Consider the following 21,851-nt stretch of genomic DNA (forward strand, 5'->3'; position numbering starts at 1 on the left):
TTTTCCAAATCACTGCACCAGTGACACCACCAAATATTGCTAAATCGTGATCATTTTCTACTTCATGAGTCTGAGAAAGGAGACAGGTACAGATCACTTTGGATATCTTGACAGATATATTTTTCAAAACACCAAAACACCTCTGTTTTGCCCTGGATTTAGCACTGGTAAGAGCTGTCTGTTCATAAGCACTTGAGCTGGAAGGATTCCAGTGGAAAGGGTCAATGCACAAATAATTAGCCAGAATAATCCACTGTCAAAGAACAACAGTAGGTTTCATTTCTGCTATTGATTCGGACTTCATACTACAGAGCCTGCACTGCTTACTTTTTTGGGGTGGAGTTCTTTGCTTTCTATGCTATTAATGATCTGTAGCTTTTAGAGGCATGTAAGTGACAAATTGCTCTGCCCATCCCATTCCCATTTGGGGGAATAGAGACCAGTTCCTAGTGGAGCTGGAGCTCTTTTGCATCAATAACCTGATAGGACCGGAGGCGTTACTCATCCAGATCAGGGTCCTCACTTTCAAAATGTTAGAAGGGCAATTATCTTTCAACAGTGATTACCAGTAATAACATTTGATATATAATTATTTTTTAATTAATTTAAAAATTTTTAGTTTTTAATTTTTGACTCGGGTTGTTTAAGAGGCTTAAAGCAAGAAGGATGAGTGGAGAGTACAGATGATTATGTGAGAAGCTGGCATGAAAGCTAGGGATGTGTGCAAGAAGGTGACAAATGTGTGTACAGGACAGCATGGGTAAAGTAAGTGCAGGACTGACTTTCTTTGGGGATGGCATGAGTATGGAGGATTTCCCAGCTATAAATATATCAAAATAAGCTATATGCAATGCTTGGCTAATTCATCCCATGCTACAGTCTTTGTACATGCCACTAATTTAGATTTCTCTGTCACTTTTTATCTCCAGCTGCTATAAATCTTTCACACCAACATGAATGCCCCATCATTTCTATGGTTGTTATTCCATCCTCTGGACTATTTCCATTTTTTTTAGTACAGATTCTATGTACTGTATTGGTGATGCAGCCCTCATTCACTGAAGTACCTCTTTGAGTAAATAACTCCTCACTGATCCATCTTGGAGCTTAGCTAAAAAACTGAGGACTTCTCCTGGCACAGTAGGATCCTTGGAAAACACAAGGGGGGACATGTGTCCCTGTGTCATGTCTTCTGGCTTGGTGGTGGGTGGAAGACATGCATAGTAAGAACATAAAGGCACCCAAGAGGTGATCGTAGCAACAGATACACATCTGTTGGAGAAACCTCACATTGGGTGAGTCTGAGTGTTTGCTTTGAATCTTGAAGGGGGAGTGTTGCACCAAAATACAAGTTAGAATAATCATAAATCTTCACTTGTCAGTGTAGTGGTAGAGTCTTGGCCAATGGTTAAAGAGCAGGTCCCCTATTTCCCATGCAGCAGGAGAGCAATTAATATCATGTTATCACTGCTTACTTTCCCTCCCCACCCTGAGACCTGAATAACTCACCTTCAGTGTTCATCTCCCCAAGGGATTCTGGGATGGAGCTTTCCTTTGGGGTGAAGTGAAAAACATGCCTGTCTTTTTTTAGTTTTAGTCCTTTCTTCAGTATGTTCAGGCAGAACCAAATGGCCGGTTTAGTGTTTCTGTGTCAGACACAGGTGTGTTTTGTTACACAAGTGAATATTTATGCTTAAAGGTATCTTGTACTTTTAAGTAGTGGGGTTTTTAAATCTTTGTCCATTTTTTACCTTTTCCCCCTTTGCTAGTGTAATAACACTACTTCCTAAACCCTATCCTTTTCCTAGGTACTGACCTCATCATCTCTGGGTGCTACTCCACTAATAAAAAAAATAAAGACATGTGAATTATGGGATCCTTTATAGACCTGCATGGAACTCGTCTGGCTTGGCTGGAAGGGGTCATGTAAACCTTCTCCATCTGTTGGAGTCTGTGTGGTTTCACTCCCAACAAATGTCAAAGCAGAACTCAGCTGCAAGAGCCAAGTTTCATCTGTGCTCGGGTTAACCCATAAAAGAACCCACCAAATTCCACATCAGTCATTTCAGACTTTCAAGAAACCATTCAGGTTCAGTGGAGAGGTCAAGAATCTGGTAAACATTTTGGCAAATATGGCTTGAACAGTGGCTCAAGAAAACCCTGGTTTTTCCAGTTTTGTATAGTCTGACCAACCTGATAGCTGGTCCATCCTAATGACAAATAATTTCTGTTCCTTGTAGCACTTACTTTGAGTAGAAACATTGAGAATGGCAGCACAGCTACAACTTGTCCTCTTTAGTCATTTGAACTGCATTAACTTGCGAAGTTTTGGAGGAGGAAAAGAGTCTCTGTGGTGAAGAGGATTGTTACCCATAAGCACAGTGGTGGAGCTGGTAAAGCACCACAAGATTTTCAGCTTGGAAAGGAGAGCAGAAATGGTGAAATCCTTTTCACTGGAAAGCTTAGTAATGACACCAACTCTGGTACAACCCTCCAGAGCGGCCCTTCTCAGGCTATAGGGGATCTCACAGAAGGTAAGAGAACCCACTTATCTAAGGTAAGAGCATGCCCGCAAACTTTGGCAGATGAAAACAGAGCATGAAGAAGTACAGCATGCTTGGCAGATGTATATTTTCTGGCAGCAACATAATTCTGGTTATTAACTGAAAGCAAACAAACATATTATCAACCAAGGAGGACTAGACCATGCCTCTAACAGTCAAGACAAGTGAATAGAGTTTTTTCTGGTTCATTTAAATTTGAAGGTAAAAGTTAGGCTAATTCCTGAATATGATTCCTTGAGAACATAATATAATGCTCACAGAATGTGACAGACCCTCTGCAAATGTAAGTCAATTGCCCAATGCCAATGGATTTATTTTACTCTTTACAGCTGAACTACTGTGTCCTTAAAGTGCCCAGACCCCAGCCAGATTCTCAGATTCGGATATTCTTTCAAAAAATATTCAGTTCCCTTGTTGACTCAAACATACCTCAGTTTTTGGCATTCATTTCACAAGGGTGTTAGAAAAAAACCCTAAAGCTTTGACCACCACTACAAACAAAAGCACCATGTGAGTCGACTCCTCTTTGCACAGAAGAAATTAAATGTCATGCCTTTTTTTCATACAGTTTTAATGACATCTTATGTCTAACCACACTCAGTTGTGTTGGAGGGACAAGACTCACCTGAACCATTGAATGCAAGAGGTATCATGCAGAGAAAAATGAAACACATGAAGAATAGGCTACAACCCCACTGAGAAGCTGGATGGTATCACTCTGAGCGCCCTTGAGAGAGCCACACAGTACAACATGTTATCCCAGCCCAAAACAGCAGACAGCATGTGAGAATGGGCAGCCCTTGGGGGAGAGAGAAAAGGTCAGGAATAAGCTAAGGATACCCAGCTGGGTGATGAGGAAAATAGTGACCTCAGTGCTGGAAAAAAATTTACATAATCTCCCCTGTGAAATAGTATCAGACATATGGTAAATGGAAAGGTATTGATTTAACTTCTGCCAGCTAAAAGCTTGTCAGGCCAAGACCATTTGTTATTTTCTTTGAATAGATTTCCTGCCTCAAATCGCAGTATTTTCTTTGCAGTATGATAGCAACACTAAAATGTATCACTGCCGCATATAGGAAGGCCAGTGTCATATGCAGAGTACTTCCATCAATTATTTGGGACTATCGCATTATTTATGCTTCTGGGAAGTCTTCAGAGGGATTTTTCTGAGCTGCTTTTAGTTCATTTTTGATTAGCCTTAATATTCACCACAGTTATCATGACAACCTGTAACAAGACAACAGCTGGAAATACTCTCTTCATGAGCTGTGACCTTGGATGGCTGTGCAGGCACTGAGGCCATTGCTGGGTCTGAAGTTGCACAGATATGAGTGACTTCATCTACAGATCACTGGAGATTTCATGTGTCTTGCCAGTTACTTTTCAGCGAGTGGAAACACACTTGTTCTGGGAGCATCACAGTTGAACTCTGAGGGTTATAAACCTTTGCAGGACCATAGCAAGAAAGGCAAAAGAAAACCATCTCAAACAGATCCCTACAGCACCGTATTAGAGACACCCTTACCTACTCGAAGCTCTTGTCCAAAGACTGTTTTCTCTCCCAGCGCAGAGCAGTTCCACCTCCCATACCGAAACTGGTACTGGCACTCATTGATTCCCATTTGTGCCCCTTCCCCGATCACAATGATGGCATCAGGGCGGCTCTGGCAGATTGCTCGCTGCCGAGGGGCCAGGCCTGGGATTTTGTTGCAGATTATATTAGCTCCTAAAGCCACCACGGATGACAAAGCTCTGAGGAAAAAAGCAGAAAGACACGTTATAACCAAATTGAGGTGACCAGGTGCTGCTGTGTGGCTGGCAAGGCACTGTGCAAAAGGGGAAGGGTTGGAGGTTGAGTTCCTGTAATTATGCCAGCTTGGCACAATGTCTCTGGTCTGGTATAGGAGCCTGGAAATCTTGCAGTAATTCCTGATCTGATTTGTGCCAGAAAAAACAAAGAAATGGAATTTTGGCACTTTTGTTTCCAGTCCTACACAGAGACATCAGCTTGTGAGATGTGGAAAGCAAGACTTATTTAAAAGAAAAATAATGACAAGTGATCATCCACAAATCTCTGAAATTCATGTCTACTTTGAATGCGGGTTCAGGCTTAGTGTTTTAGTTACTGCAGCCAGTTCATCCACCCCTCATTTGAAACTGTTAAGCACAATTTAGAAAATGACTTGACACTAGCAACACTCTTGCCCATTGTTAGGCTCAGGGTATTGAATGATTAATGAAGTTCACCAGCATAACTGTACTTGAGATCTGGCAAACATCATGGAGTACATAGGAGTGATTCTTAGTACGTGCCATCCAGACTATATCTGCAGTTCTCATTCTTCAAGTATATTTTCAGAATTCATTATGAAGTTTGCATATAACTTGCACCTGCCATATGTTTTCACTTGAGTGTATTTATTTTTCATTTTTCAGCTCACTTTTCAACATCTTCACAGGCTCATTTTTCAACATCTTTACAGGCTACATTTTAAATGGTAATATTTTGGGAAAAAAATGGGAAAACATGGATACACGTTCAGTGATGCCTCTGGTCACATCTACTGAGTAGCCACCAGGCCCATGTGGAGATGCTTCAGGTGGCTCTGGACAAGCAGACACTGCCCCATGATTCTACTTTCCCTCTTGAACACCAGCCTAAGCCTTTCATCTTAGTATTAAAAATTTCCCACTGGAAATGCTTCCTTGGGGAAATGCTGACTAAACAAAATTAAAGAATTACATAAGAATTTATCAACTTCATCACTGCAAAATTACATAAATGCTGCATTTCAATGAAATCAGAGTGTTTAATTTTGCCATTTCAATAAGCTACAGTAAAGCCAGACCAAGGAGGGTGAAATGGAGCACTATTCCCTGGCCAAAATGAAATACTGCTATTCCTGTGGAATGGCAATTCCATGATGATTCCCTCTGCCTTTAATAGGTATTTGTGCATCTTTTCCAAAGTTAACAATCCATGAGAAATTCACCACTTGGGGGTTTTTTATTTATGGCAGGGGCGGGGGGGGGAGGGGAATGGATATAGAGATAAGGTATCAACACATGCCCTGTTGTTCTGCCTATTAAACAAAAGTAAGAACAAAAGGTAGTTGCAGTCTGACCACTCTCAGTGTTGGAGCAGGAGTGCTCAGACCTGTAGCTTTAATTTGTGTTCCTCTGGGTGCTGAGCAATGAAGCTGGAGCATTAACTGGAACCAGAGAGCCCCTGAGATTCATGCAGGTTTTGAACTAAGGTTTTGTTTCTGACAAAAAGTGTTTCTCCATTTAAAAAAAAGAAAAAGAAAAAAATTTAAATAGTGATGTCTTTAAATCAGAACTTTCCAAGAGATGTGATAATCTTAAAAAAGTATTATGAGTTTGATATAGGGGTAAGATTCTCTTTACAGTGGCTTATGACCTTAATGTTATGGCTTCAAAAGCTAATGAAAATCACAGAGGAAAGTATCAATATTTAACTTAAAAAAAAAAAAAAAAATCAGACACTTTTCAATATTGAAAAGTAAAAGCGTTATTTTCTTTGGAAGCTTTTCTCTCTCTGACTTCATCCACTTCCCACACAAAGTAGGATGAATATTCTGAAAATATTGCAGTAAAACACAAAGGAAAGCATTTTTCCTTAATAGATGTTTTGTGTTAAATTCAGAAACATGCACTCATTGATGATGCTAAAATGCTGTGCCCCATTCTTACCCCATCCCCTCCACATGGCTTTGCCCAGTTCCCTGGGACAGACCAGGTGCCCAAGCGTCCTGCAAGACCTTCCCGCCTGGTAACCCATTTCCACTTCTGCTTCAGACACTGACCCTCCCAGGAAAACCTAATCCTGAGGAAATCTGGGGTTGACTCCTAAGAAAGAAACATGCACAAGGCATTCATCATTCTATTTGATGCTTAGCACATGCACAAGACATACAGTTCTGGTCTCGTAGCTGCCTGACAGTCATCAAGTTACTGAGGCTATGCCACCATCTTACTAGCAAGAATTACATCTAAAAATTGTTTGTATGTTATATAAATACTTTTTTTTAAATTAAAAACTGATAAAAACCATGCAATAACTTTCTGACATCATTTTTTTTAAACTGGTGGGCTTCCAGAGTTTCCACTAACTGTTCTCAAGTTGAGCAGCAAAACCTTACGACTTTCAAAAAAAAGGAAAGCAAGAATTGGCCACAGCATCTAAACATATAATTTTCAGTTAAGTTGCTTGCTTCGTACACATTACTGCTGTCTCATGATTAGGTTAAAGAGTATATTCTTTGGTTTCCCATTGTTTTTTGGAGCAGACCTTGGTCAAACTGACAGTGGGTCAGTTTATTTGTCCAGAAAATAAGCATGATCATATCTGCCTCAGAAGGTATCGTGAGGGTGTCGTAATTATTGTGTGCTTGTAACGTGTATTAAAACAATTAAACTGCAACTATTGGGCATTGAAGGGGTCTTAGTTTTTCTATTATTACTTCCAGAAACTTCCCCCTCTCTGGCCTGAACTTACCAGCATATTCCCTCAGACTTGTTTAGCCTACTTTTAAATTGTTACAGTGCCAAAAGAAATGCTGAATCATGAAACTGAGGTTTTGGAAAACTTTATTTTTATTAAAGAAATGCACCCAACAGCATTTCAAGCTTCCTCTCCTCTATTTCTTGTGGCATCCCTCAGTTTGTGCATCAGTCACACATTCGGGAGGGTTGTGCACTGCCCCTGCCCCTTGGCAGGTTGAAGTCTACATCATTTTTTTTATGAGATGGAGATTGTTTTACTTTATAGCTGTCAAAAGGCAGATCCTCCATGCCCCATTTTGGCATCTTCTTTCATCTAATCTTTCTTTGTGGTGCAAATTTCCTTGACTCTTATCACCAGAAACTCCTGAGTGTGTCATTTTGTTAAGATTTCTGATGCAGTTTACAGTAATTGTAACCATCCTGCACCACGACAGTCTCCACACGCCTCAGAGTCTTCTGCTGGCTCATCCACATGGGCTATCCAATTCAACATCATCCACATGGCTTATCCAGATAAACAGAGCTAGTGGAATAATGGCACATTTCCTGAGGAATTAGTGTCCTTAGAATCCTAAGGCATTAGTGTCTGGAATATGGAGAGCCTTCATGTTTCTTCATGCCTATGCCATTAATCCAAGGGAAACACCAGCACTGAAATTGAGCAATGGCTATAAACAGAGTTATACCCGAATTAAAAAAAAAAAAAGAGCAAAAAAACAACGACCAAAAAAACCACAGGAAAAACCCAAACAACCCAACAACAACAACCAAACAAACAAACAAAAAAAAACCAAACCAAAAAAACCCCACAGATCTGGGCTTGGATAGGACCTTGTAGTTCAAACTTCCATCAAATTAAACCTGATGAACAAGGTTTTGGAAGGCGTGGTCTCTGCATAAGAATTTTGAAATATCAGGGTTTTTTCCTTTGAAAAATAACTAGGACTGTGTCACAGCAAGCAGAAATTCACGGCAGTGGGAGACAAGTTTCAGCTTATTTTCTGAAATAATGCTTGCTTACTTATGCAAAGACAGACGAATCCTGTCACAAAACGAGAAAATTCTCCCTCCAAATGTATTTCCTGTTACAGGTGTATCTCCTCTGTAGGACCTAAGCAACTCCAGCTTCCCTTTTCACAAAGTGAAATGAAAATTATTAAGTATTCCAAGTAAGTCATAAAAGTAAAGGTCTTTGAAATGCTTCCGAAATTAAACACTAAAGCCACTTGAGTTTTAAGAACTGCTTGTTGGAAGAGAAATGTACTCTTCATTCCTGGTTGGCTTGCTTGAGTCTCCATTTTATATTTGCAAATACAAGCATTTGCTTAACTTGAGCGTGAGTCATTTCATTGATTTTCAATGTTATCAGGTCCTTGCAACTTCTGATTAATTTCACGTATAGGAAGGTCATCATGTGAACTGCAGTTTACAGAGTCTTTGCACAAGTGGAAAATACATAAAGTAAATCCTTATAATGGACAGCTGTACAAGCACATGAGAAAAAAAAAATTAAATTTTATTCTTGTTAAAAGAATCTGAACTTTGATAAAATTATGCAACAAAGTTGTACACTTATAGATGAAGAGCAGTAACTAACCAATCTTTGGAGTTGTCCCCAAGCTCCTGCACAGGCAGAGATGTGTACTGATATTTCTCCAAGGAGTTTAATATACCATTCTGACAAATACATGACAAAAGATGTAAAATAAGAGATTAAGCCAACAACGCATTGTATACAGATGAAACACTTAAACAGGTTGATTTTAACCTTTTGGCTAAAAAAAGTTTTTAAATTGTTTTAAAAATTCTCTGCCAATCCATGTTGCCTGGGCAAATTACGTTTTATTGGAGCCAAGGACTGGCTTCAGGAACTTCTTCTCCTCCAGCACCCTCCTTCATTTGCATTCCTGGCTGCACAACAGCACAGTGCACACTTCCCACTGAGCCAGCCTTACTGCAAGCCCTTGGATAGGCAACTGTAGGGTCACTGAGATCCCACCTCAGCTCTGCTTCTCGATATTCACCTGAAACTGCTATTGGGCAGGGGGTTTGTTTTCAGCAAGGAATGAAGGGATTTTATCCACATGAATCCCATTATCAGCAGGGGAGCTGTGCAGCTTTTTGGCACACTGTACCGAAAACTTGCCCAACCACCTCTCACAAAAAATCCACATAGTGGGTTTTTTGTTAGCAGGAACCACCGAGGTATTTTGTGGTGACACTGCGACACATCTGAAACTGTACACCGCTACCGAATGGTTGACTTAATTAAGAATTTCTAAGTAAATATTTTGAGTGTGTATCAGTTGCAGAAATTGGCAGGAGTGTCCTGGGCTCTGAATGCCATCTGCATATGTTTAGGCTTTCAGTTTTGTTTTCCACCCTGGCTTTGGGAAATTGTTGTTCAGCACATATGTTACTGAAGCGGAAATCCAGTAAGGCTGGGTGGTACAGCCCTGTGGTGCTCTCCCCTCTGCTGGGGCTCCGGACCTGGGGGTTGCACACAGCAACCTGTTCATTCCCACCAAATGAAAGGCAGAGATTTCTTTGAGGAGCTCACCCAAAAAAGTACCTGATATCTTACGTAGTGTGCTTGCTGGCAGGAATGAAAGTGGCAGGCTAGGTGAGTTGAGGGGATGACTCACACAAGGGCAGAACATGCCTCGGGCTAAATGCCTGCTTGAGAGAGGTGTGGGGGCATGGCCCCCATCCCTGTATGCCACAGTGATGGGGGGAACACCAGCAAAGCCTTGGATCACACCCTCCCCTACCTGCCAGCTGGGATGGTTGCTATGAAGCCAGCAGTGAATCATTAGGCTTCAGGAGAAGGAGGGGAGACATTGCCTGGGAGCCATGTTCACAGATGAGCACCAGCAACCAGCGCCAGCCTCCTGCGAATTCCTACTGTTCACTGAGCAAGAGAAATCTGATTTTGACACATATCTTATTTGCTGTATGACTGGTCCACTACAATAATTTTTATTAATCTGTCAGTGAGGCAACACTTGATATGTAGCAGCAGGATATCTTGAAGACTGTTACATCTGTAGTTTACCTGTATTCAACTTTTTTACACCAAAGAAAGGCTCGTGGAGAACAGAAATGCCTCACATGCCTCATGTGTCCTATTGCAAAGGTCACAGTAGCAAATTCACATTTACATTTTCATTGGACATTCACTCCTCCTGAATTTTCATGGAAAACTACTGTATAACGAAGATTTTCTTTCTTGTCTCAAAACACTTTATTCTAGGGGCATCTTGTTATATGGTGGAAAACACATCCTGTGGATATAAAAATTAATGAAGATAAAATCAGGTGTTAAAATATCTGAAGTGTGGCAAATAATGATTCCAAAGGAATTTGTGTTTCAAGAATTTTTGGTTTGCTAAACCAGAGAAGACTGATAGGCCAGTGTTGGAAAGCTGCAGGAAGGCTGCAGTTCTGGCATTCTCCTGAGCAATTCATGGAAGGCTGGAATATGCCTGCTTTGGTCTTGTCAGTGATGAAGATGGTGACATACATGGTGTAATTGAACTTATCTGAATAGGCTTAATGAAAAATTGTGTTGATATAAAACTATTTGATTCCTTTTACAACCAAAACTTAATCAGATTTAGAAATCAAACTGAAACAATTTTGTTTCACACTGTTATTTTATTTTGTCTCTATAAGCACCATTAGCAGGACCTACCAGTTCAGTTCTGCAAACATGCACACACCTTACCGTGCAAAGTACCAAGCAGCTTCCACCCTCAGTAACAACAAAGTCCATTCCTGAATGCCAAGATGCCTGTTAAGCACTCACAGTTGGTGTTGTCTATAATTATATATTATTATATATATTATATTACTATAATTTGCCTTCCACTCCATTTCTTTTTCTCCTTAGCACTAGAAAGAGCCACACTGATATCTAACAGAGAGGCACAGAGCTGTTTGCTGAGCAGCAACCCACCACAGTGGAACACAAAGTTCCCTTGCAGAGTAACTGGCAGGGGGATATTGCAGTTCTCCTGGCGTGGAATGCAACTTTGAAACACCAAACTGGCTGGAAGAGATAACTCACAGATTTTCTGTGTCTATGCAGAAAACAGTCCAGTATCATAGAAAAATAAAATTTTCACACTTCTATATGTAAAGTCCATGGTTTTGTCATGTTTTTCATACAGTAAATAAGAACAAATAAGCTTTCTCCAATCACATACGGCGTATGTATAGATATGGGCATTTTCCAAGCTTTATCAATTCCTAGCCTTAATTAAACTTAAGCAAAGTGCATACTTTGGCTCTAACCAAAGTTTAGCAGTCTGTTCTCTTTGGGGAACAGGTTAAGAGGAAAAGAGAAAGAGGAAGTCTTCAGGCAAAGTCCAAGATTCATCAAGACCATACCCTGCTTAATTTGTCAGATCTGATGAAAGCGTGTAACAGTCCTACCACAGATGCCCTGCACAGAAGCAGTTATCCATGGGTTAGCTCATTCTAAAATGCCAGGTATGCACTGTGGCTTTAAAATCTTTAAGGTGGACTGTTACTGGAATCTATCTTAAAATATATGCTTTGTGATATTTTTCATTAAACATTTATGATAGATCTTAAATTTTTGGCTTTGCATGCATGAGGCTTCCATAGATATGATACAAAAATTGAAAGAGGAAAGCATTTAATAGTGGGTCTACAGGAAAGGAAAACTTTTCCTTCTTGAAGTGAAATCAACTGGCTTTACTGCTATCGTGGTTCAGGTAGGAACTCATTTTTGTTAGTCTGAGCAACCAATGAGAATAAATTCTGAAAGTCTACTGGTGAGCCATTATGTTGGAGAATTTAGTCTTTTGTGTTAATATTTTAAGACTCCATTGCAGTGTCTGTTAATCATGAGGATCAAAGTCTGTATGGAGCTCTGAGGTACACCCAAAAAGCCATACAAAGTTGTCTCAGATGTTCTTTTGTCGTTAAGGTGGAGAGGCCACATTGACCCCTCCCACAATGTGTGCTTCAGACTAAATGACCACTGAAAGCGCTATTTTTGCATGGATATATGACCACAAAACAAGTCTTACTGGTCTTGAATTAGCAGCAGAGGAGAAAAAAAATTAATTCTCTTTGTCAGTGACACTGAATTTTTATCCACTGAATACCCCACTATTACGAGCCATGATTTATTTCTTTTATTCCTGCCCTCACCACTGTTTTCATGGTGGTAAATCTTTCCTAAGGCCATAAAAAATCAGGATATGGAATTAAGTAACATCCACGAGCAAAATTAAAACCAAAAACCCATAAGCTTGGTGCTGTCAGGTTTACTTACTGGCTCCTACATCTGGAATGGGAGCATTGCTCAAACCAGCAGCAGCATTTGTTGTTCTCTTCTGCTCTAAATGCCTCAGGCAAGATCGTTGTCAGGGGGGACGGGGAGCAGAATGAGTTCACTTGATGTTTCTCTACAGCTGCTGAAGCTTTGGGGTGACAGATCATCAGAAGGGCAGGTCCTCCTGCTCAGGTGTGCAGCAGGCGAGGAAGTGAGTGCGAGGAGTGGGTACATCCTTGGCACCATCCAAGCGGGACTAGACACCTTGACATGGTTTGGTTGTGAAGCCTTGAGCCCTTGTGTTTTCCTCCTCAATTACCCACTCTCACCTTTCTCTCAAACTGCAGTAGTTGGGGAACACTCATTCATAGTGAACACACTTGCATTGTTCTCAAGATGTGGGAAAAACTGTAAAAGAAACACCAAGTCCCAGAAGCAGAAAGCATGGACCTCTCCAGGCTTAGCATGAACGGGTAAGAATGGGGAAAACTGTGGGGTTTTAAAAATTTTTTATATTTCATTTCAGAGTTTATTCCCTCACTGGAGAGCTGCAATATCCCACCAGATATGGGTGGTGTGCCTGCATGAGGCTGGTTGGTGGTGCAGAAGTACCTCTGTCTGAGACATAGGTCGAATGTACTCTCCATTTCCAGTACCAAGGACAGGAAGGAGAATGCACCTTCCACATCACCTTGAAAAGAAACAGCTGCTGCTCTGCTCCTCAGAGTCATGGTATGGTTTGGATTGGAAGGGACCTTAAAGCCCATGCAGTCCCACCCCCTGCCATGGACAGGGACACCTCCCACTAGACCAGGTTGCTCCAAGCCCCAATCCAACCTGGCATCAGGCACTTCCAGGGATGGGGCAGCAGCAGCTTCTCTGGGCAACCTGTGCCAGGGCCTCACTTTCCAATAGAGCAGGTTGCTCAGATTGACACAGGCTGATTGCTTGGATACATGTTCTGCTCCCAGGACAGGTTTGGCAGCCAGGAGGTTGTGCTAGGGCTGCACAGGCAGCTTTGAATGAGCTCCCTGGGCTGGCTGCAACTTCAAACAAAAGTGCCCTGAAAGTCCCCTTCAGCCTGCATAGCTCAGCTAAGCTCTTGCAAAGCCTGGTTTAGGAATGAAAATTATTTTAGGACCACCTTATTAAATACAAGAGATCTATTGCAGATTTCAAGGTGCTAGATGCGTGGCTGACACCCTTTGTGTTTTCCTGGTCATGTAGTTCTATTTGCTTCCATGGAAAATTTGCTGTTCAGCTGCAACTCAGCCCAAGTCAATGCACCAGAATATGTCCCTGTACAAAGACTTCATGCTAAACACCAGATCCCAAAATAAATTAAGAAGGTAGAGGTGTTACACTAAGGTAGTTGCCTAAGAAATGCAGAGTGCAGAAATGCTGCACTTGGTAGGTTTTGTATATCTTTAGTTAATAGTTACTGAAAAGAAAAAAATGCAACATATTTTCAAGCAAATAGCAAACGTCACTTGGATATAATTTTTTTTAATAGTCTCTTAGTGTGTTAACTAATTCTGTCTCTCGTTTTCTGAGACTGTTTCCCTATGAGAAAATTATTTGCAGCCTATCTTGTACCACCACACCAGCTGTAAGGAAAACTGCTTGGCGCTTCCATGGAGCAGGCCTGCATTCCCTGCACCCAGCAAAACTCCCAGTGGCTATTGGTGGTCACACAAAGAGAAATTCTGATCCATCAGATAGAAAACTTATGGCTAGCTCCTTACATGGATTAACCTACTGAAGTTATGAGACAATTTGTCTACTTGAGATTATACATGTTGGTTATAGGAAAATAGGAAAGGAAATAGGGTTTGATCACCAGTCTGATCAGACCTTCAAATCTGTACCTAAAAGTTGGATATTACTATAAAATAGCTGCAGTCTGAGAAATCCTCAAGTGTGGAAAAAAAGAGTGAACCCCTCAGAAACTGCAGAATATAAAAGATTATTTCCTATGCAGATTTCCAAGCATTTAAAACATTATTGTATGCAGCATGTGGGCTTTCTGTGAACAGAAGCTCTCTGTTTTATAATCTGAACTGTCAACACTGGCACAAAATAATGTGACACCAAACAGGACCATCTATGAATTTCTAAGGTTTCTTTCAGCTACTTATTTCAAAATTTTAATTCTGAGTGATGTAAGAGGCCTGGTAAACCACACAGTAACTTTTCTAGTTCCCTGGCTTGTTGAGTCTATTCCAGGTGTTCAGAAGGATTAGCAAAAGTCATTTTGAGTTGTTTTTGTAGAGGGAGTTTCTAAATTTGGTATGCAGCCATAAAAATCGTGCATCTGTGTTATTATCCCAGTGGCCCGTGCTGGGTGTGTCCTTGGTGTTTTGCAAATCGCTATAAGCTTGTGAAAGCAGCTGGATGGAATACTTCTCCTAAAATCCTCTCTCAAAAGATCCAACACACACTGTCAATCATACACATGCAGGCATTTACCTGCCTTTCTGTTATGTGGCATATTGATCCCAATTTAGCTGCTTCTTGCCTTCAAACTGAAGATGCTGCTGACTATGGGCATCTTCAATTTCTTTTTCCTTCAGTTCTCTCTCTGAATCTAATAATTTGAAAAAGTCCCTTTATGGCCATGCAATCCAAAGAGTGAAGAGATTTAAAGAGGTAAGTGATAAGGATTGTTTGGGATTCATAGCTGAGCCTGCAGAAGCAGCACTAAAACAGCTCCACCAAAGTGAGTCGCATGAAATCTACAGGGGCTATAGGCAGCTGGTGGCACACACAGTGTCATCCAGTGAGCACCCAGAGCAGGTTAAACCTGGCTTAACAGCTACATCTGAGCCACATTCTGTTCTTCATCTTCAGTTAGCCCCACACTCTTAGAGAAATCTTCTTTCACTGCTAACAAATATTTACTCTCATTTTTCTCCCTGATGCTTTTAAATTTTTACCCTTAGGTGAAACAGAAATTGATGGAGAAGTGCAACCTTTCTGTCTGAATTGCATTTATCTGTTCCACAGAAGAAAAACTTAAGCTAACAACAGCATCACAAACTATGAGGAAGATGAGAAATTATCAAAGTTTCCTAAAACTCAATGACTTAAATATATTTTAAGCACTATGGCATACTCAGAAGGAGAGTTTGTTTTAAAAGGGTTGTGGTCATAGGCAAGGGCAGCCACAGACCTTCTCTAAGATGTGAAATCTTCAATCTGTCCCCTCAGTTCCCCCAGTGGTTACCCCAACGATGTGATATGCCTTTGTACATGGTGTTAGGCCAAGAGCATGCCTGTCTTTAGGCACTACATCAGAACTCCTGCACCAAGGGTTTTGAAAGCACATGCCAAGGCATGTCAGACTGGCAGCTGTGTGTGCAGAACTGGCCCCTGTGTGTGCATGTGGAAAGGCTCCTTTTGGGAAAGTATGAGACCATGAATGCTGAGGACTGAATGAGCTGCATTCCCCCGAGAGAGCTTGGTGAGAAAGCAATGTGGTGAGCACATCTCTCTGAGGGGTGATGGGAAGGCACAGGATTCACAGAAGGGAGCAAACAGGACAGTAAGTGACTGTGAGGAGACAGTAGTCCATCCACCTTCCCTGGGCAGGATCAGCTACACCTTTCCCACTCCTAACAGGTACTTTGTACCATTAATAAATCATCCTACCTAAATTTTCCCTAAAAGGGTGGTTGGGCCCTGAACAGGCTCCCCAGGGAATGGTCATGGTTCCAAGGATGATAGAACTCAAGGAGAATTTGAACAACACTCAGGCACAGGGTGAGGTTCTTGAGGTTCTCCTGTGCAGGGCCAGGAGCTGGACTTTATGATTCCTGTGGGTCCCTTCCAACTCAGAATATTCCAATATTTCTTTTCCATGATTCTATGAAATTTCTGCAATTGAAGCTCAGGGTTTCTTCTCTGATACCCAATAGGAACAGAATATTTTGTCCCTACAGGCCTTGCACTGTCGTTTAGGTTGTTTATAAATCTTCTGCAGAGCAAAACAGCCCTCATTCAAATTTTCCTCTCGTGCATGAGACCTCTGATCATTTCTATCCCTCTTTTCAACGCTCCCTCCCACTGGTCCAAGCTTTTCCGCACAAGAAGATAAACTAAACATCATGACTGGAATTACACTCCCGTCTCCTCCTCTGGGATACAATAATAAGATAACCTCTTTTGTCACCCGATGCCTTTAGCTCCACTTAGTGCAATAGAGTTGAGACCTAAAGTGGCTCTTTAGTCCTCATTCTACAGTGAATTACCATTGCTTCTGATTTCTTCAGTTGCTGCATGGACTGGATTGCAGCTGTGTCAAACGGGCCCAAAAGTATTTTGACTCCTTGTATCTCACCCCCTCATTAGTAGAACAGTAGCTGTTCAGCAATTAGTGTCCAGTTATGAGCATTCCTTTGATTTGCAGCATCTGACTTTGAGAACACGGGACAGATGGAGGGGAAGTATGGTTAAAAGTGTAGAAAAACAATTTGCTTAGATTGTGCTTATTATTTACATTGGAGGTTTTAGTGTCTGAGATGGGGCAAGTAAAAGTATCTTCACTAAGTACCTAAAATACAAAAAGCTTGTGTTTTAAAAGCACCTATTTTAAGAGTCTTAAAAATATTGCATATATTGCCTTGCATTGATACACTGCCTGAATAAATCTACGCCAAGTTTTGGTGCAGTATTGAGTGGAATTACAGCATAGGAATCAATTTTCCCAATAAACCATAGCCAAAGTGGGCTTGATGTGTTTTGGTTTCATTGCACTTCTGAGAAATGGAGTGACTGCACAGGAGAATGAGAATTGCTCCAACTGGAGATCTGTGAACCAAGGGGATGAGGTGGCATCACTTCCAGCCTTACTAAGTCATTCTCTTGTGTCTCCAAACAAAGCCAGAGAAGTTTTTCTTGTAAGGAACTACATGCATTGGTGAAAATGTGTCTTTCAGTTGCAGGCTGAAATACTGTCACACTTTGTTTGATTTCTAGGTCAGTCTGTACGTTCAAGGGACCCTAGGAGTTAAGATTTACAGTTCAAACCATTCAATGCTTCTGAATTTTCTGTAATTCATGGATTTTCTATAGAGCATGGATGATGTAAGTTTCTTTCCAGTAACACTTCTAGAATTAAACCAGTGTTTACATTTTTAATCCAACTTCTGAGCATTTCACCCCTAGCAAAAATCAAAGTGCCTGATTTTATTGGATTACCATTGCGTTATGCCATTAAACACGAATCTTTAGACTCCAGTTTCTGTACCACACACACAAAGCATTTGTGCCATATCCACAAGTCTTCCTAGCATAGCCTACATGATCCAGGATGAAAGTTTACTGCCATGGAAAAAAACCATGCAGCATGGGAAAGACATTCCGAAAAAATAAAACTGAGTGGAAACTGAAAGCCCAAAGGAACTTTGAGAGCTGGGTTTTGGTTTCTTTGGATCTTTAATCCCCAGAATGGCTCCATTTTTTTTGTCCAAATTGTTCACCCAGGTCTAATGACCATTGAACAGTCTGGCAGGCACTACACATGAGATAGGATTAGGAGGTCATGGGTTCAGTCCGTAAGTAGGACCACTCACCCCTCTCACAAATCTACTCAGTTGACAGACAATTCTTTGTGATGAGTTGGCCACCCATTTGGAGGGTCAACAGAATTCTTGCTTATTTTGAAAATTTGACCATGAGACACAAACTGCCTTTCTGTGTGGGGAAGCCCACCCCACAGACAGGGAAAAAAATCACGGTTCATGCTGTTCAAAATCCATCTTCCCAAGACTCTTCCTGTGCTGGCCAGTGTTTTCCAAGCCAATTGCTTTTATTCTGTCTTCTGGTGTGTTCTAAAAAATACTTACAGAATGCTAAAAATCTTTATTTTAAGGGAAAAACTAGTTACACTAAGGGAATAACATATGTATTTCTTCAGTTACTTTAATGAAGAGAATATTTTGAATGCTTTCAGGGAAAAAAAATTTTAAATAATACCTTAATGCCATGTCTTAAAGTATGCTTTAGAACTCCCCTAAGCATCTTGTTTGTTATGCTTCAAAACTTTCTGTCACCAGAAAGGAAAAAAAAACTACAGCATTCCTTCTGTCTTACAGAAAGACGAGAGTAAGAAAATCACCCCTTTGGGGTTTTTTGTTTGGTGTTGGGAAAACTGTAACTTCATGAAGGATCTGATAACTAACCCATATGGTGCATGATCCCGATAATACAATCCAAATATCACAAACCAACTCCCCAAAGCTAACAAGAATCAGCGTCTTTGTTGTAGAACAAAACAATGCGATTTCACGCTAACCCAAAATCCAGTTCCTCTGGAGATAACAAATGCTTAATTCACAATGAAAATAGATGGTGATAGATGATGACGCATGTCCTACAGTTTGATGTTGCCTCCCACAGATGAAACAGAGGGCTTGATCTCTTGTGGTATTAAAAATCCTCTGGCATTTTTTAGAATCAAAGAACTGATGGAAAATCAGATAATTAGACTTGCCTGTGTAGAATCCCTGTAAGCATTAACTATATGTTGTATTCTTCTGTTCTGTTTAAACAGTTTTTCTGCATTTTGTCTGTATAAAAACCATCCTAGCTTTTTTATTCTGGGGGCAAGAAACCTGCTGATTACTTAAGTAAATTTGATTGTTTCTTGCTAAAGGGCTGATATTTTACAGTTCAGATTCAAACTATTCAACCTAGGAGTTTAGACATGGTATTTAACTCTATGGCCCAAGAGGACAATCCCATGAATGTAAAACTGAGCACACCAGCAGAGGCCTGCAACTGTTTTGGGACTCATTCGGGGACACAAATATTGTATGTTCATGACTTAGCTGTATGAAATGCATACAAAGTATAGGTGAATATGGGTTTAACTCAAAAAGAAAAGGAGTAAAATTTTGCTTAGGGTGTTTCTTAGCGTGCTCCCCGAATGAAGAAGAGAAGTGATGCCAGGATAGATTTTGCCCATAACCTACCATAGAAGAATTTTGGGTGGCAAAAGAGCCAGACTTATGAAATAGGCTAGTTCAGGGCTTTCTAGAAATGGTAATGAATTAATCCACACTGCACAGAAGAGATGATCCTCCTTGTTTTACTAATAAAGCAAAATGGGATCCACAGATCTAGAGACTTCAAACGGGAAACTTGACCTTATAATGATTTTTATACCGTGGACTATTTTTGAACCATAACTGTCATGATAAGTTCCCTATCCAGTTTGGTTATTTAGCTCAAAACCACCACTGTGCTATTTCAGTGAAAGACAAACACTGACAGCCAGTTTCTAGGTGAAGGGATTATTCTCAGTTCTGACAAATGTTCAGCAGTGTATCATCATGTATGTCCAAACAACACCACTGCACAAATCTCTAACAGAGAAAAGTTCATCATGAATAAAAGTGTTTCCCATGCCAAAAAATCAGTCACTCAGAAGGAAAATGGAAACCCAAAAGAGAGATCAAGTAGCTTGTGGTGTAAGGTCCTAATACACTGCAGCCAACTAAAGTCACTTCTACTGACTGAAGTCTGCAGCAAGGCTGAAATGGAATAAATTCCAGGAATAAAATAGGACAGACCAGAGAAAACTGGAAATATTGGGAGAAAGAGGTCTCATAGAGTGAACCTTCTGCTATCCACTGTCAGTGTCACTTCGTCCATGATGTGTTCCCAGCTGTGACAGCACCAGGAGAAGCTCTGCACAAGAAGGGGGAAGGAGGCGTGGTGTGGCCTGAAGAAGCTGCTGGTCCATGCCAGGCACCACTGACTGCACTGCCAGGGGCACCCAAGCCAAGCTGGGCCTGGGAATGCCAACAGCTGCCCTGTGCCAGCCTGCCAAGATCCCAGAAAAGATGGGCACTATGGCAGAGAAGATTGAGCCGCTTGACCTCAGATGACTCAGTGTGACAAATACAGGGCTTGCAGAGAAAAATAAAACTCTACATAGCCCAAAAAAAAAAAAAAAGTGATAATTCAGTGTTTGCCTGATGGCTTTTTTTCCAGTTATAAAAAGCTTCTTTTTCAGCTTTTATAAGATACAGTTGGTGTAATTTTTTTAATGCAAGAATGAAAGGAGAGAAAAAAATTCTGGCACACTTCTTCTGGTAAGTTTCTAGAAACTGATGTTCTACCTCCCTTATTTCCCTACCCACATGCAATGACTGCTGTATTCACTGGTGAACTGGAAAAATCTTCTCTGAGGATGAAGAGATAGTTCCTGTTCTACAACCAGTAAGTCCTTGAATTCTATGTAGAGACCATCAATGAGGCAATGATAGATAACAGCTGTGGTGTTCTGGGTTCTGGAAATTACCTCTAGGCTGGCCAAACTCACATCATTCCAAACTACCAGTTTGATCATGATCTGAATCAAAAATGTGAAAATAAGAAGCTGTATTATATTTATCTATAATAACTTATCTCAGTGGCCACAAATTCTTTGCATCTTCATGGGTTTAAAATTCTGCACAAAATACCAAAATTCCACCCGCAGTCCCCACGCTTCACTAAATTCAGTGAACTCACATAGAAGTAAGCTAATATTTTCGAACTGCTGTTACTCCAAGCAAGAGGGGGTGGAATTAAATATCCCTGACACTGAAGCATGGCAAACTGGTGGGTAACTTTTATTTTTTTCTTATTGACAGACTGTCTTCCTAGTGGCTGAGATCCTCGGGTTTGATTGCAAGCTGTTGACTTGCAAGCTTACAGCTGTCCTGGCCTGGGTAAAGTTATAAGGGAAGCTGTGTAGAAAGCAGCCAAATTGTAACCTGACACTGACTAAAAAGAAAACATGAAGAAATAGTTCCCTGAGATGATCTTGTGAGTTACTGAAGCTAGGAATCAAAGCCAGACTCCTGCAATTTCTGTACAGCAACTTTATCAAGGAATTAAGTGCTGCTGCAGGAACTCTACTCTTATCCTGGCTACAATGTGTTAGTTTCCATCAGGTCTTCTTAATTGGCATCAGCTGATGGTGGGATCCAAAACATTCTGAACCTTCCTTTGAGCATGGTGAGACACTATATAGGCAAATGAAATAATCTTCAAACCTACCCTCTGTGAAATAAAGAAAAGCCTAGAGTCTTAAAAAATCAGAGATTGAAAATTCCAAGCACTAGCAATAGATGAGAAGTGGTACTCTAAGATGTGAATACTGAAGCACAGAACTATGCAAAAAGCTGTTTGATTTGAATTTGAATGTGGCAATTAATCCAAAACATCTTCTAGTTTACAAAGGTTTTAATGAATTTTAATGAAAAAGCTGATGAAAAGTATCTTAATTGGCTCCCTACCATTTTAACTTAGCGACATCTTCCATATGTGATATCTTTGTCAACCAAACTCTTGCTCAGCTCCTTGGTGATTACTGAAACTTGAAGAATCACCCATTCCTTTTTGGAGACAATTCCAACCCTTACAGCACAATGTAAAAGGAAGGGATTGAAAACCCA

At 40.7% G+C, this 21,851-nt stretch overlaps 1 protein-coding gene across 4 annotated transcripts in view; it reads right to left on the reverse strand.

Annotated features, from left to right (window-relative positions):
• Nucleotides 1-21,851, reverse strand: part of WNT7B (Wnt family member 7B) — a 94,569-nt gene that overhangs the window by 37,879 nt on the left and 34,839 nt on the right. For all 4 annotated transcript variants that reach the window (XM_042051016.1, XM_042051014.1, XM_042051018.1 and 1 more), the window contains exon 2: nt 4,093-4,319. In XM_042051016.1, coding sequence (XP_041906950.1) covers nt 4,093-4,319 — 227 coding nt within the window. The remainder of the gene's footprint in view (nt 1-4,092; nt 4,320-21,851) is intronic.

Source organism: Corvus kubaryi, unplaced genomic scaffold (assembly GCF_017639235.1).
Source record: "Corvus kubaryi isolate FWS band 111438036 unplaced genomic scaffold, C.kubaryi_AGA036_p1.0 74, whole genome shotgun sequence".
NCBI classification, from domain to species: Eukaryota; Metazoa; Chordata; class Aves; order Passeriformes; family Corvidae; genus Corvus; species Corvus kubaryi.